Source organism: Geospiza fortis, unplaced genomic scaffold (assembly GCF_000277835.1).
Source record: "Geospiza fortis unplaced genomic scaffold, GeoFor_1.0 scaffold166, whole genome shotgun sequence".
Taxonomy (NCBI): domain Eukaryota; kingdom Metazoa; phylum Chordata; class Aves; order Passeriformes; family Thraupidae; genus Geospiza; species Geospiza fortis.
The window spans coordinates 6,840,707-6,852,893 of record NW_005054310.1 but is presented as its reverse complement, the minus strand read 5'-3'; the positions used below and the strand labels follow the sequence as shown (position 1 = coordinate 6,852,893).

General features: G+C 39.0%; 1 protein-coding gene across 3 annotated transcripts in view; it reads right to left on the bottom strand.

Annotated features, from left to right (window-relative positions):
* The window catches only part of GRIP1 (glutamate receptor interacting protein 1), a 219,257-nt gene that overhangs the window by 29,416 nt on the left and 177,654 nt on the right, over positions 1-12,187 (bottom strand). For all 3 annotated transcript variants that reach the window (XM_031055601.1, XM_031055602.1, XM_014312381.2), the window contains 3 exons: positions 7,762-7,948; positions 6,339-6,484; positions 5,239-5,319 (listed from right to left, as the gene is read on the bottom strand). In XM_031055601.1, coding sequence (XP_030911461.1) covers positions 5,239-5,319; positions 6,339-6,484; positions 7,762-7,948 — 414 coding nt within the window. The remainder of the gene's footprint in view (positions 1-5,238; positions 5,320-6,338; positions 6,485-7,761; positions 7,949-12,187) is intronic.

Here is a 12,187-nt window from a genome sequence, read left to right as displayed (position 1 = left end):
CAGCTCAAACAGCAGAGCCACAAAGTACATGTGGATGCAAAGATTATGATGCTGCACAAAAAGTTATCACAGTTTCAAACTGAGGAAATGTGAACCAGCAGTTTTTAGAATTTTTTAAGATTTCTCCTGGGCTATTATTTGGTCTGGAGAATGAAAGCCTTTTGGTAGGCACCAAACAGCTCTGTGTGAAATGAATCCCCCCAGGGTGAGAAGCAGATACACCACACTTCATTTTGTTATTGTTCAGTGCTCATGGCATACTTCCTACAAATTATTCAAGTTGTGTTGCAGAGATAAAATAATGAATTTCCTCCAGAACTTTTGGACCTTTTTGCACATTACCACAGGCTAAGATTGTCTCCCAAACACTGGTGAACAAATGCTGTCTCCAGCAAGAAGACTGAGTATTACTCTGATTTCACAGATAAGCAAAGGAAACATAGGAAAATTTTGGTCAAAGTATGACAGTTTTCAGTGAGCAATTTGAGATATCCATGCCTTTATATCTCACAATAGTTTGTAGAATATAACAGCTTCTATGTCTGAAATACAACTACTGGCACTTTCAGCAAGAGCTGCTGACAAGCAGCATTTCTGTAAGTGCAACCCCATGATCTCAATATTTCTGCATAAAATCAAGCAGTCACCTGTGGAAAATCTCCACCCCCACTCCCAGAATGACAAGTCTTTTGCAGAGAAAAGAAAAACCACCCTAATCTCTCCAGGGTAGCATTAAACCACCTTGACCATGAGATTGCCTCCTTTGTCTTTCTGCAATCCTCCATCTCGTTCATTATGCAGCCTCCATCCCCTTTGTTACACACCACTGTTTCATCTATCCCCAGAGAGCAGAGAAACCAGAGATCCAGAGGGAAAGCAGTATTTGACCAGTTCATATACCCACATCAATTAATGCAAGCTTGAAGTGACACTGTACAGCTTCCAGTCTCCACTTCAGAATTATTTCTGGTTTTAAGAGGCTGTTAAAAGTAAAGCACCTTATCACTCACCCATGTCCAGCCTTTTTGTTCAAGTCCCAGCTGTCCCTAATCCTGATCACAGTTCAGTCTCTCCCCTCATTTGCTGCATCTCTGTTACAGCTTTCCACTTGTTTCCTCTCCTTGCCCCGTTCTGCTTGTCCAATGAAAATCTCATCTTCTCTCTTCCCTGTTCCAGCTGTTAGTCTTGTCCAGCTTTTGCAGAGACCTTAGAGTCTGCATGAATAACTACAAGTGGACTGAAGAGTGCATGAAGTTGTACAGGTACGATATTTAGTGTTGCAGCTAAATGGCTACTCTTAGGCAAGTTGGTTGCTGTCTCTCTTTAAAATCACTCCTTGATCCTGGTCTCCCATCCCAGGTCTCTCTACCCTATTCTACTACACTTACCCAGCCACTTGAAAGGAAGTTCAATGAAGTGTTATCAGTTCTGTGTATCAGCTGTTCCATTATGTTTAACAAAATCCTCAAACAATGCTCCTTGCTTATTTCACTGCTAACTCGAACAAAACCCCCCAACAAAGTGACTTCAACAGATTTTGGAGTGGACATCTCATCCACCACCCAGACAAAACCCACTACTTTCAGCCTGGCTTCAAACTTTGGGGTTTGATCAAGCTCTGAACAAAATGAACAAACAAAGGAGGATGCTCATGTGATGGAAAAATACTTTTTATACCAAGTGAGTCCATTTATCCACAATGCTGGTTTACAGCTACTAGACTTTTTAAGAATAGCATGATTAATAAATAGATAAAGGAGCTTTTAAAAATTACACTGATGCAGCTCTTTTGTTCCTTAAGTATTTGTTCATGTGGAGCAGCTGAGAAATCTGTTGATATTTTTCTGTCTTGAAAAGAATTACCTGTAATGCTTCAAAATTAAGTAGAGCTTGCCAGGTGAAATCCCAAAATACAGAGAAGCATGGTTCAGAAAATAAATTCTCATAGTCAATGTATCTGTAGATATTTACAAAGTTTGTTTCTGATGAAATACAGAAACAATAAAGCTGACTACAGCATAGCTGCTAGACAAAGTGACTCAGAGAAACTGATGATAGTTTGGGTGAGATTCTGATATTCTTACCAGCTTTGCAGCTTCTTATCCCTTGAGTAGTCCCATTAGCTTCACAGAGATTATTTATGAAGCAAGGTGCTGCAGTTCATTACCAGTAAGGATATCAGAATCTTACATAAGACAGAAAAAAGAAAAGGAAAGGGAAAAAAAAAAGCTGTTAACTACAATTACCAGAATCCACTAGTAAGTCATTTTACTGGACATCACTCAATGTTCTTGACAAAAAAATAATTACTCCATGATAAAGTAGCCAGTTGCCTCAAAAGCCTTTAAAAAAGGTTTTTGTCTTTGAAAAGAAAATCTATATTCATTACACGGTTTCAAGTCAATGTCAATGGCAAATAAATTGAAACAGCTTTGAGTACTACTAGCACGACTTGTAAATGTTCCTTCTTCTAGGGAATGATTCTGCTACAAAAGCATAATCACATGCACAGCAACACTCCTGTGTTTAATTTGGATGATATAATTTTAAGAACTGAGACCTCTATTTGCTCCAATCAGGTAACTGGGTGTGAAACTAGTGATATGTGAAGCATTAAATATAAAGTCACGTGTATTTGCAAAATATGAAAATATGAAATAAAGTCTTTATTGAGTGTATTTGTCATTGGTAAAATTAGATATTGCAGAGCTAAGGGACAAATGCTGGACTGCAATGTGTGTATGAAGCAGTAGGCAAAACCACTATACTGGGAGATAACTGACATGAACTATCCAAAACTCAGAGCCCTGGATTAATATTAACAATGATGCGCATGAAACTTTCTTCTGCCCTGCTTTTAAGGGGTTATGCTATCTAAGACGAATTTTAATGTTTTCTGTTATTTTTCTCTTGCTTTAATAAATCTGTAACTAAAGAAAGTCTCTTCTCCTATTACAAGTCTTGCTTTTCAAAGACCATGAATTAGCTTATTTGTCTTTAGTGTTGTGTGTCACCTCAGATATGCCTTCAATAAAGCACCGGGTTGCAACTCTGTGCAAGCTCTCTTGGCGCTCATTACCACAGAAAATGATTCCAAGAAAGAGAAATAAATTCCTCTTCAAGGATCTCTGATTCCTAACAGCTGACCTAGAAGAACTCTTGGATTTCAAAACAGACAAATGCTCACATGCCAGCCCAAAGTGAAGTTGCACTTCCTGTCTGACAAAAAATGTCTGCCTTGTCTGTCAAATTAGGTAATTTCCTGACTTTCCTATATAAATCCCAAACTAAATGGGGGACATGGAAAGTAAGAAAGGTGTTTCTCTGTAATGTTTTAATAGCACTTTCTCATTTACCATTAACTCCACCACCTTGAGAAGGAAGAGGATGAAACAGGTCTCTAGCCCTTTTAAGAGATCAAGTTCACAAGTGAATGAATCTGATCACCTCCATCCCCCCTGCGTAAGATATACCAACTCTGCCAAATTTCCTTTAGTATTTGTTTCTTAAAAGAAATCATACAGCTTTCTGAAAATATCAGCAATCAATGGCATGCTAATGTGCTAAAGTGTCCTGACAGAAATTTAACAAAATGAATATAAAATGCTTATATTCTTCAAATCATACTGCCTTATCTAGCAGTTAATTAAGTAAAACAGAGCAAAACACTGAAAAGCAAGTATGACATGCAGCAATTCAAGAATTCTACCAGTTATTAATATAAACCCTTTAAAACCATGTAAATAATTTATCCTAGATAAATTTTATATGAATTAAATACTATCAATGAGACCATTATATAGAAGAGATAATTTAAATATTAAAGATACTGCAGTATATTCACAAAAGCAGACGGCTAAGACCAACCACATGTTACTCTGATTATATAAAGTACTAATTTTATAAAGCATTAATTTTTTGAATAAATTCCAGAGCAGTAAGGCATGCAAAGTTTGAAAGAGGAGTGCTAAAAACTAAATTCCAAGAACATTAGCTTTCCATTAAAAGTTTATTCCTACAGACAAAAAAAAGTAGATGTCTGCATTCCAAAAAAACCACAAATCAAATTACTAGTAAGATCATATTTTTTCAACAACCTTACAAACCTTTATCAATCTTAAGAATAACATTTAAATAGAACAGCCTTGCTCCAGGTTCTCTCATTTCTCAATATTTTCATTTGCACAGATACATGCAGACCTACGATTTTCCTTCAAATATCACATCTCATCTTACAGAGTCTAACAGTTCCTCATTCAAGTGTACAACACAAACAAACAGGTCTGCAGTGTCTCTCATTTGTTCCTGAGCTGTAATCCTCAGCACTGAGATCCCCGCTGTACTTCTGATTAACCATATTCCACTGTGCTTGTGAGAATACAAGACAAAGCACAATCTTCCCCCAAGACACATGAAAAACTCCAAAGGAAGACTAATAGCCTAAGAAAGGCCACAGCCATAAAAGAATGTTAATTCTGATGACACCAGATTCTGCAGTGTCAAGCCCATTAACTTTGATATGGATTGTTTTTCCTTCCCTCAAGAGCTGAATTCAGTATGCTGGAGTTCACCTGGTCAACATCCAGTTCTAACACATTGTTTTACTGTCTCCTCACAAAATAAATATAAGAACACTTTTAATTTCAAACCACAGCAACAAATACTTCTTGAGAAACAGACTGATGCCAGCTCTTGTGACTTTCTTCAGCAATCTCCGCAATCCCCAGTGAAAGGGGATTTTGCTGTGACTCACACATTCAGGACTGCCCACAAGTTCTAGAGACTGAGGATGTACCTGGGTTCTGAAGCAGAAAATAACCCTGGGTACGTGGATCCTCATGTCTGTGAGACCCTTCAGTGGGGTTCTATTCAGGAGCCTGTGAGGGATCATGACAGACTCTGGTATAAACTTCCCAGCTATGGAAATACTTTTGCATGGACCCAATTCTGTTGATTTATTTTTTTTAATAAATAACTTTAATTGGAGTTAAATATTTACTATGCATGTGAAGGAGTAAGTCAAACATTAGATTTGGCAAACTTCTGACTTTGTTAACTACTTGAAGGGGAGTATAAATATATTACAGAACAGCATTTCGAAAGAGAAAAAGCAGTAAAAGAAGCTGGAAAAAGGAAAAATAAGTTTATACCAAAAGAAATGTTAGTCTGCAGCTACAAGATCTACTATCTGCAGATTATCCCATAAACGTGGTCTGAAAAATAGGCCCTTGTACTTACAACTTATGGTGATGCCAAGTTCCACATTATGCTTCTTTGGTAGTTTCACATGAAATGTTCCACTGCTTGGTATAACTGATTCTATAAAAAAATATTTAATATGTTAGATAATTTATAAGGCACAGCAATTCCACAAGCATGGAACTATGCATGTAAGTTGATGAAATCACACCAGAGTCACAAGACAGGGATAAAACATGGGTGCTAAAATGAAGGAGGTATGATTTGTAACTCCACTGGTAATCTCACAGTTACTCAATTTTTTTTAAGGGTTAACTGGATTTGTGGAGATTGCATGGGCCAGCAGCCAGCTGAGACTGCAGGTTTTTAGCTCATATGCAAGTTCTGTGAGCACACGGGAAAATTTCACTGCTGGCAGACAGCTTTTAATTAAAAGGACAGGAGATTGAGTCGTAAGGATTTCTGACCTTTGCTGCTGCAGGACCAGCACTTATTTTTAACTGTCCACTAAGGTAACTGCCATGGGTTTAACATCTAGGTGGGAAGAAAATGAATCCAGTGGTGCACACACATAATGTGTACTTAATATACACAGTTTGTGATTTCATGGGTATATTCTGTATGCTTAAACACATTAGAGAATAAAGGAATGCCATTAGTAATAATACCAGAAAAATTAACAATGATTCTTCTTACCTTTATTAATTAATTACTTTTCTATTATTTTATTTAGAGATACAGTGAGTGAAACACCTCCAGTGTTTTTTTTGTTTATCCACCCTTTTTAATACTTTTCTGTCTTGTGAAATATTTCATTACTTGGCCTGTAGAGGACTTGTCTCTGTTTAGCAGAACATTTCTATCTCAGGCGAGAAAAATGTCTGGAAATAACTCAGAGGAGAGACAGTCACCAGATCTTACTACTGGACCTGTCATTTCTATTTGCTTTCAGAGGTATACTGCAGGGCTGTGTGAAATGAGAAAGCTGTACAAGAAACCATGTTTCAAACAAGTCACTTGAAAACTGAATGGTGTAGATGTGAGAAGAAAACCTCTACCTCAGATTCCTAACACTTGCCATGTACTTGGGATTTATTCCTTCGTTTTTCTTGCAAGACAGAGTAACAGGACATTCATACCTGCAACATCAAATTCTATTTCCAAAGTGACCTTGTTGGTGATAGAGGAGTCTCTGAGCAGTTGATTGGCCTCATCAAATGTGCTGTCTTCTGTTGGGACACCATTTATTGACACTATTCTGTCTCCTATTTGCAGCACCCCACACCTTGGTACAAAACAATACAAAACAATCATCAGATGTGCATGTTACCAGAACCAGCAGTATCACAGAATCATTTAGGTTGGGAAAATGCTTTAAGAACACTGAGCCCTGCCATTAACCCAGCACTGACAAGTTCACCCTTTCCATGTTGATTTGCCCTATTTACATGTCTTTTAAATACCACCAGGAACTGAGTCTGAACTTCTTCCCTGGGCAGTCTGTTCCAGTCCTTGACAACCTTTTTCACTGAAGAAATGTTTCCTAATATTCAATCTAAACCTCTCCTGGCACAATTTGAGGCCATTTCCTCTTGTCCTGTTGCACGTTATCTGGGAGAAGAGACCAAGCCCCACCTGGCTACATCCTGTTCTCAGATAGTTGTGGGGAGCTATAAGGCTCCCCTGGAGCCTCCTTTCCTCCAGATTAAACACTCCCAGCTCCCTCAGCTGCTCCTTGTTAGAGTTGTTCTTCAGCTCCTTCACCGGCTCCACTGCCCTTCTCTGCACCTCAATGCCTTTCATATAAAGAGGGGCCCAGAACTGAACACAGCACCTGAGGTGTGGCCTCACCAGTGCCAAGTACAGGGACATGATCACTGCCCTGGTTTGGCTGGCCATGCAGTTTCTGATACGGCCCACCTGATGAAACACCTTCAACCAGACGCTGACGGATATTTATGGCATAGCAGCTCACCAAGCTACCTAGGCACAGAAGCTGCTGCCCCTTTGCACCACAACATTATCTAGCACTCCCAGCATGGGTCACCCTCCAGGTGCTGGGACCCAGGAAGAGGGGTCTTCATGCTTCCACCCCACCCATGGACATCATCTGTGCCTCTGACCCTGGGCTGCAGGTGAAATGGTAGCTGGTGCTCGTCTGTGCAGCTGCTATCATTCTCATGACATGATTAAATACATATATAAGCATAAAAATGTAATTGAAATAATTAGTAAGTCAAAATTCTGGTACTCTTAAGATTTGATTCTGTACCAAAGCTGAACAGAGCTGGATATGCTTTCCCCCTGGCACACTCAATTATCACTATTTTGACTTCACTGATTTTTCTGGTTTTTTTTTTTTTTTTTTGGCTTTGTTTTGCATGAATATAGCTTCCAGTCTCCTTTTGGAGAACTCTGTATGGTAAGAACACTAAGTGTATTACTTGCCCCACTCCACTGAGCAAGGCCCTGCAATTTGTCACAAAGTGAAAGAGAGCAAGAAGCCCAAAGTCCCCGAGGAACGCCCATGGAATGCACTCAGCAGCCAGTTCAAGAGCTCACCTTTCCGCCGGACTGTCAGCCTCAATGTAGGAAATGAGAGGTGGAGAGGACAAGGTCTCAGTAGCAAACACACTACCCTGGAGCTGTATCCCAAACCCCACTATGGGGTCAGCTGTCAGCACCACTTCCGTGGTTTCTGTGTGGACGACCTGCCCAGCCAAACCAACAGTGCTAGAGGCTAAAGACACTACAAAACAGAGCAGACCAGGAGGAAAGACATTCATATACAGCAGAAGTTCCATTGCTTTTTGAGAAAATCGTTATTTACAATAAATCTAGTCAATGAAATGTCTCTTTAAAAGTCAATTTAGGCCAGAGTTTATAAATTATGCATAAACAGTTATGGCATATAAGATAATAGAAAACATCTGGTTGTATGCTGGAATGCAAAAAGATAGCTCTTGTTCTGAGTAAAATAAATGTGTTTGACATGCCCACTCTAAAAATCTCAGGACATCCTTGAATTCTGTTCGCATTGGGTTGGAGGCATGGACAAGCAGAATTTCAACAGGAACTAAGGCAATTGGAGGCACAAGCCCAGCTGTTATTCAGGCAGATTCCTCTTTTGAACATCTCACAGCAATTTATTGCTGTTAGCAACAAAGCACATGAATCAGGCTTGCTTGCAAGAGGTAAGGATGCCTTATTCCTGTACATGTTTATCATAAGTCAGCAATTTGTCAGGCTAACTGGGTAATGTAAAGAAGTTGAACAAACCACACTGTTTTGGGAACCAGTCTGTCTCAAGGGATTGTGAGAAAAAAGGTTCTGTGGGGTCTCTCAAAGTCACTGGGGGACCCTTCTATGAGAAACTCAGGCTTTATTCACATTTTTTCTGAAAGGCTGCAGTACAGATCAAGACAAAAACAACACTGAGATTCAATAAAATTACCTGTGAAAGGAGGAGACTGCACCTTTGCCTCCTTGACCTCTGTCTAAACGTCTGTTGTACTATGGTTTGAATTCCCCCAGTGACAAACTATTGCCTTTCATGTCATACACGTCTGCTAAGAATTAGGTAAAAAAATCATAGTTTATTTGAGGGACAGTTTACCTGTGCATTTTTTTTCTCTTAGATGCGGGAAAAAAATGTTGACATTATAGACAGTATTAGCACAACTGCAAAAATATGTCAGAGGTTATATAAGTATTTTCCCACACTATGGGGCTGCAAGCATTAGCCTTTTGCTCTATATCAGTCAGTATAAATCTGATTGATATGGCACAGTTGGCAATGGCAGATCTTTGCAAAATTTTCACTTGCCAAAAAGCTCACAAGTTTCTGTTTTCTCCCAGCAAAGCTCCTTCCCACTCTAAAACTGTCTCTTCCAAATAACTGCGAATTCTTCCTCATATCTTAAGTTTTCTTTCTAAGAATTGTGCATCATTTCAGATACTCAATAGCCTCCTTCTTACTCTTTCTTTTATCTGCACTCAATAAGACATGCTTATACACAAATGCAAGTACTAAAAATCTGTTCTTAGGAACTTCCATCAGCTTTAGCATTTACTGCATCTGAGAAATAGGTTTCTCCAGCCCTCATTGCTGCACAGGCTAAAATATAACAAAACCAAATAAATTAATAGAATACCTAAGACACCTTCCGGAAACATCTTAATTTAGGGCAAAGGAAAAGTTCAATTTTCCCTTTCTTAAAAGTCATATAACAATTACTTGTTAACTTCATCTCTCTTTCCCATTGCGTCCCTCCATGCAGCAGGTATCTAGTTGACTCTGTAACCTTCTTACTCTTTTTATAATGTCCTAGCAGGAACCTAAATATCTCATAAAATTTATTTCAACCTTCAGGACAGCAGAAGTTTTAATTCACATTGGGAAATTAAGTCACTATCAGTGGGATTTAAAACTCACTCTGATAAACATTTTGATGCTGTTGACGCTTAAGTATGACAATTAGGAACTCCTTCCACTCCAAAAGAAAAGGAAAGAGAAACAGGAACAAAAAAAGCCCCTCAGAGATGAAAATTATCCTTTCCTAATCATGTAACAATAGCTATCTCCTAAGATTCTAAATGCCACGGGTACCCAAAATGTAAAATGTCACAGGTACCCAAACCCATGACTTAGAGCACATTGGCATTTGTAACTCAACAGTAACTGCTGCAAGAAACACCGACATTTTTTCGAATTTTTACAGGCCAGGAAGCAGCGCTGTTGATTTTAAAAGGGGACATGGATGTGTTTGTATTTCCAGTGAACACTGGTTGCTACTGCTAGGGGTACATTCCAGCATACTTGCATAGTTCTCATCTAACTCTTAGCAGCATTCCTGGGGGCTAGTTTGCTATATGCTCTGCAGTTATGTAAATTGTCATTGTGAATTTGAAGATTATGCACTTGTTACTTTTATGCCTGCAGTTATACAAGAAGCAGAACAAGATGTGCTTCAAGGTGCATCTATGGATTATTATGCCTCCAGTCTCCCACTCTGACCCACAAGAAATTGAAAAATGTTTGCAATTCCTACTGATAGCTGTTGAGAAAAGAGCACCTGTGCGTGTCTAAAACCCTCTTGAACTTCTACCACATATGCAATCCTGGTAAAGTAAATTGGTATAAATTATGTCTCATTTCCAACCACTAATAGGGACCTAATGCAAAATACTTCAGGATTTAAAACTTTAATGAAATAATAATCTAAGTGTTTCCACAATGAATCCCACACCTTAAACAAACAAACAAACAAACAAAAGCAGAAGAAGAATAAAACCTGAAAACAAGTAGCAAAAAAAAGCTTGTGGCAGCAGGGCATGCCCTCAATTTTTACAGCCACATATTTAGAAAGATCTGCATAACTAATGCAATGATCATTAAATCATGACCATATAAGTCTTTAACCCATCATGCCATCACACTTCATCTTCATGAATTATGCCATGATCACATTATGTTGTGCAAATATTCTTAAATAATTGGCAATGTAAACTTTATAGCAACCTAGGTATTTTTATTCCCAAGTAACATTCTAAAACATTTATTAAAATTTACCTTAATAAAACTCTCAAATGATCCAATTGGATTACAGAAAAAAATCCCACTAAAATTGAAGACTGTGCTACTCCTTTTCCATGAAAAGCACAGCAGTCAATCTACCTGGTTCTCATGAGTCTCCCACATGGGAGAGGTTTTCCAAGTCTTTTTGATGGATAGTGGAAAGATACAGGACTGGACATTCTCTATCCTGGCCCACTGCAGGACACTCAGAGCAGCGTGGGTCTCTAAAGTTGGCTGTTATTGCTGTCACAAGGATGGGTATAAGTCACTAACAGAGTAAGGAACTCTGCATGGGCTGAGAAGCAAACTCACAAAAAGAACAAACAAGTCTGGCTGGCCAGCCAATTCCTCTAAAGCCAGTTCCAGTCCAGGGTTGTTGATGTAGTCCCAGGTTGTAATAAGGCACTGACCACTCAGTGATGGGGCCAGTTTCAGGTATTTATCTACATCAAGACCTCACAATGTGAATGGGTAACAAACTACTGCACAACTAAGCATTGTCCTAACTTCTCCTATCTAGAGATTTGTTTACTTATAGCAGCTTGTCATCCCCAGGGCCTTCTGACTTGAAAAATCTTGTAGGTGGGCTGCAGTACTTATGTGACTGTTCCCCTAAATGCCACATCACTGGCCTTATTTTGAGTCTTTCAAGATAACACAGACAAGGCTTCCTTGAAGGAAAAATATCTGAAAAATTTAACAACACAAACTACAGCTGTGTCCAAGATCCATAACAGGATTAGCTTGGAGGATTTCATCCTTCGTTGAACAGCTAAACGTAGCACAATTGATGAACAATTTTTTGCATTGATTTTACTATTCAAATCAATTACTACTAGTGTGATGCTACTACTGGTTCTCACGTGCAGAGGAGAACACGTAGGACCTCTACTGATACCACAGCATGACAGACACAGTATCCTCCCTTGACGCAAAAGAATGCATTAGAAGCTAACACGTCAATAGATGAGCTGTGGAAAATGGCTGATTGGATTAAAAACAAAAAAAGCACTTACAGGCAAATGTTATGCAAAAATATGTGCTTTACAGATGAAATAAGAACAAGCAAGCAACAAAAACTGCAAGAAAGCAAAACCTCAGTTCCTCTCTAATGTATTCTCACAATTCTGTAGTGATTGGCCTTGGAAGCTGCTGGTTTGTTCTGGTTTTACTATGACCATGGGGAATCTTTAAAGCACAGCAGCAGTGCTGTAATGTGCAGCAGCTCAGTTCTTTTAGAGTGGACTTCTGAGCATTGTTACCTAGAGCAAATAATTTACAAAGCAGCTCTCACCTCCCTGCTCTGGAGGAACTGAGCTGCTGTGGGTTGCACAAAGACAGACAAGCCAAAAGAGAGGCAGCACTCCCATGGAGTCTGGGAAAAAATGCACTGACACAGCCACACTCTTT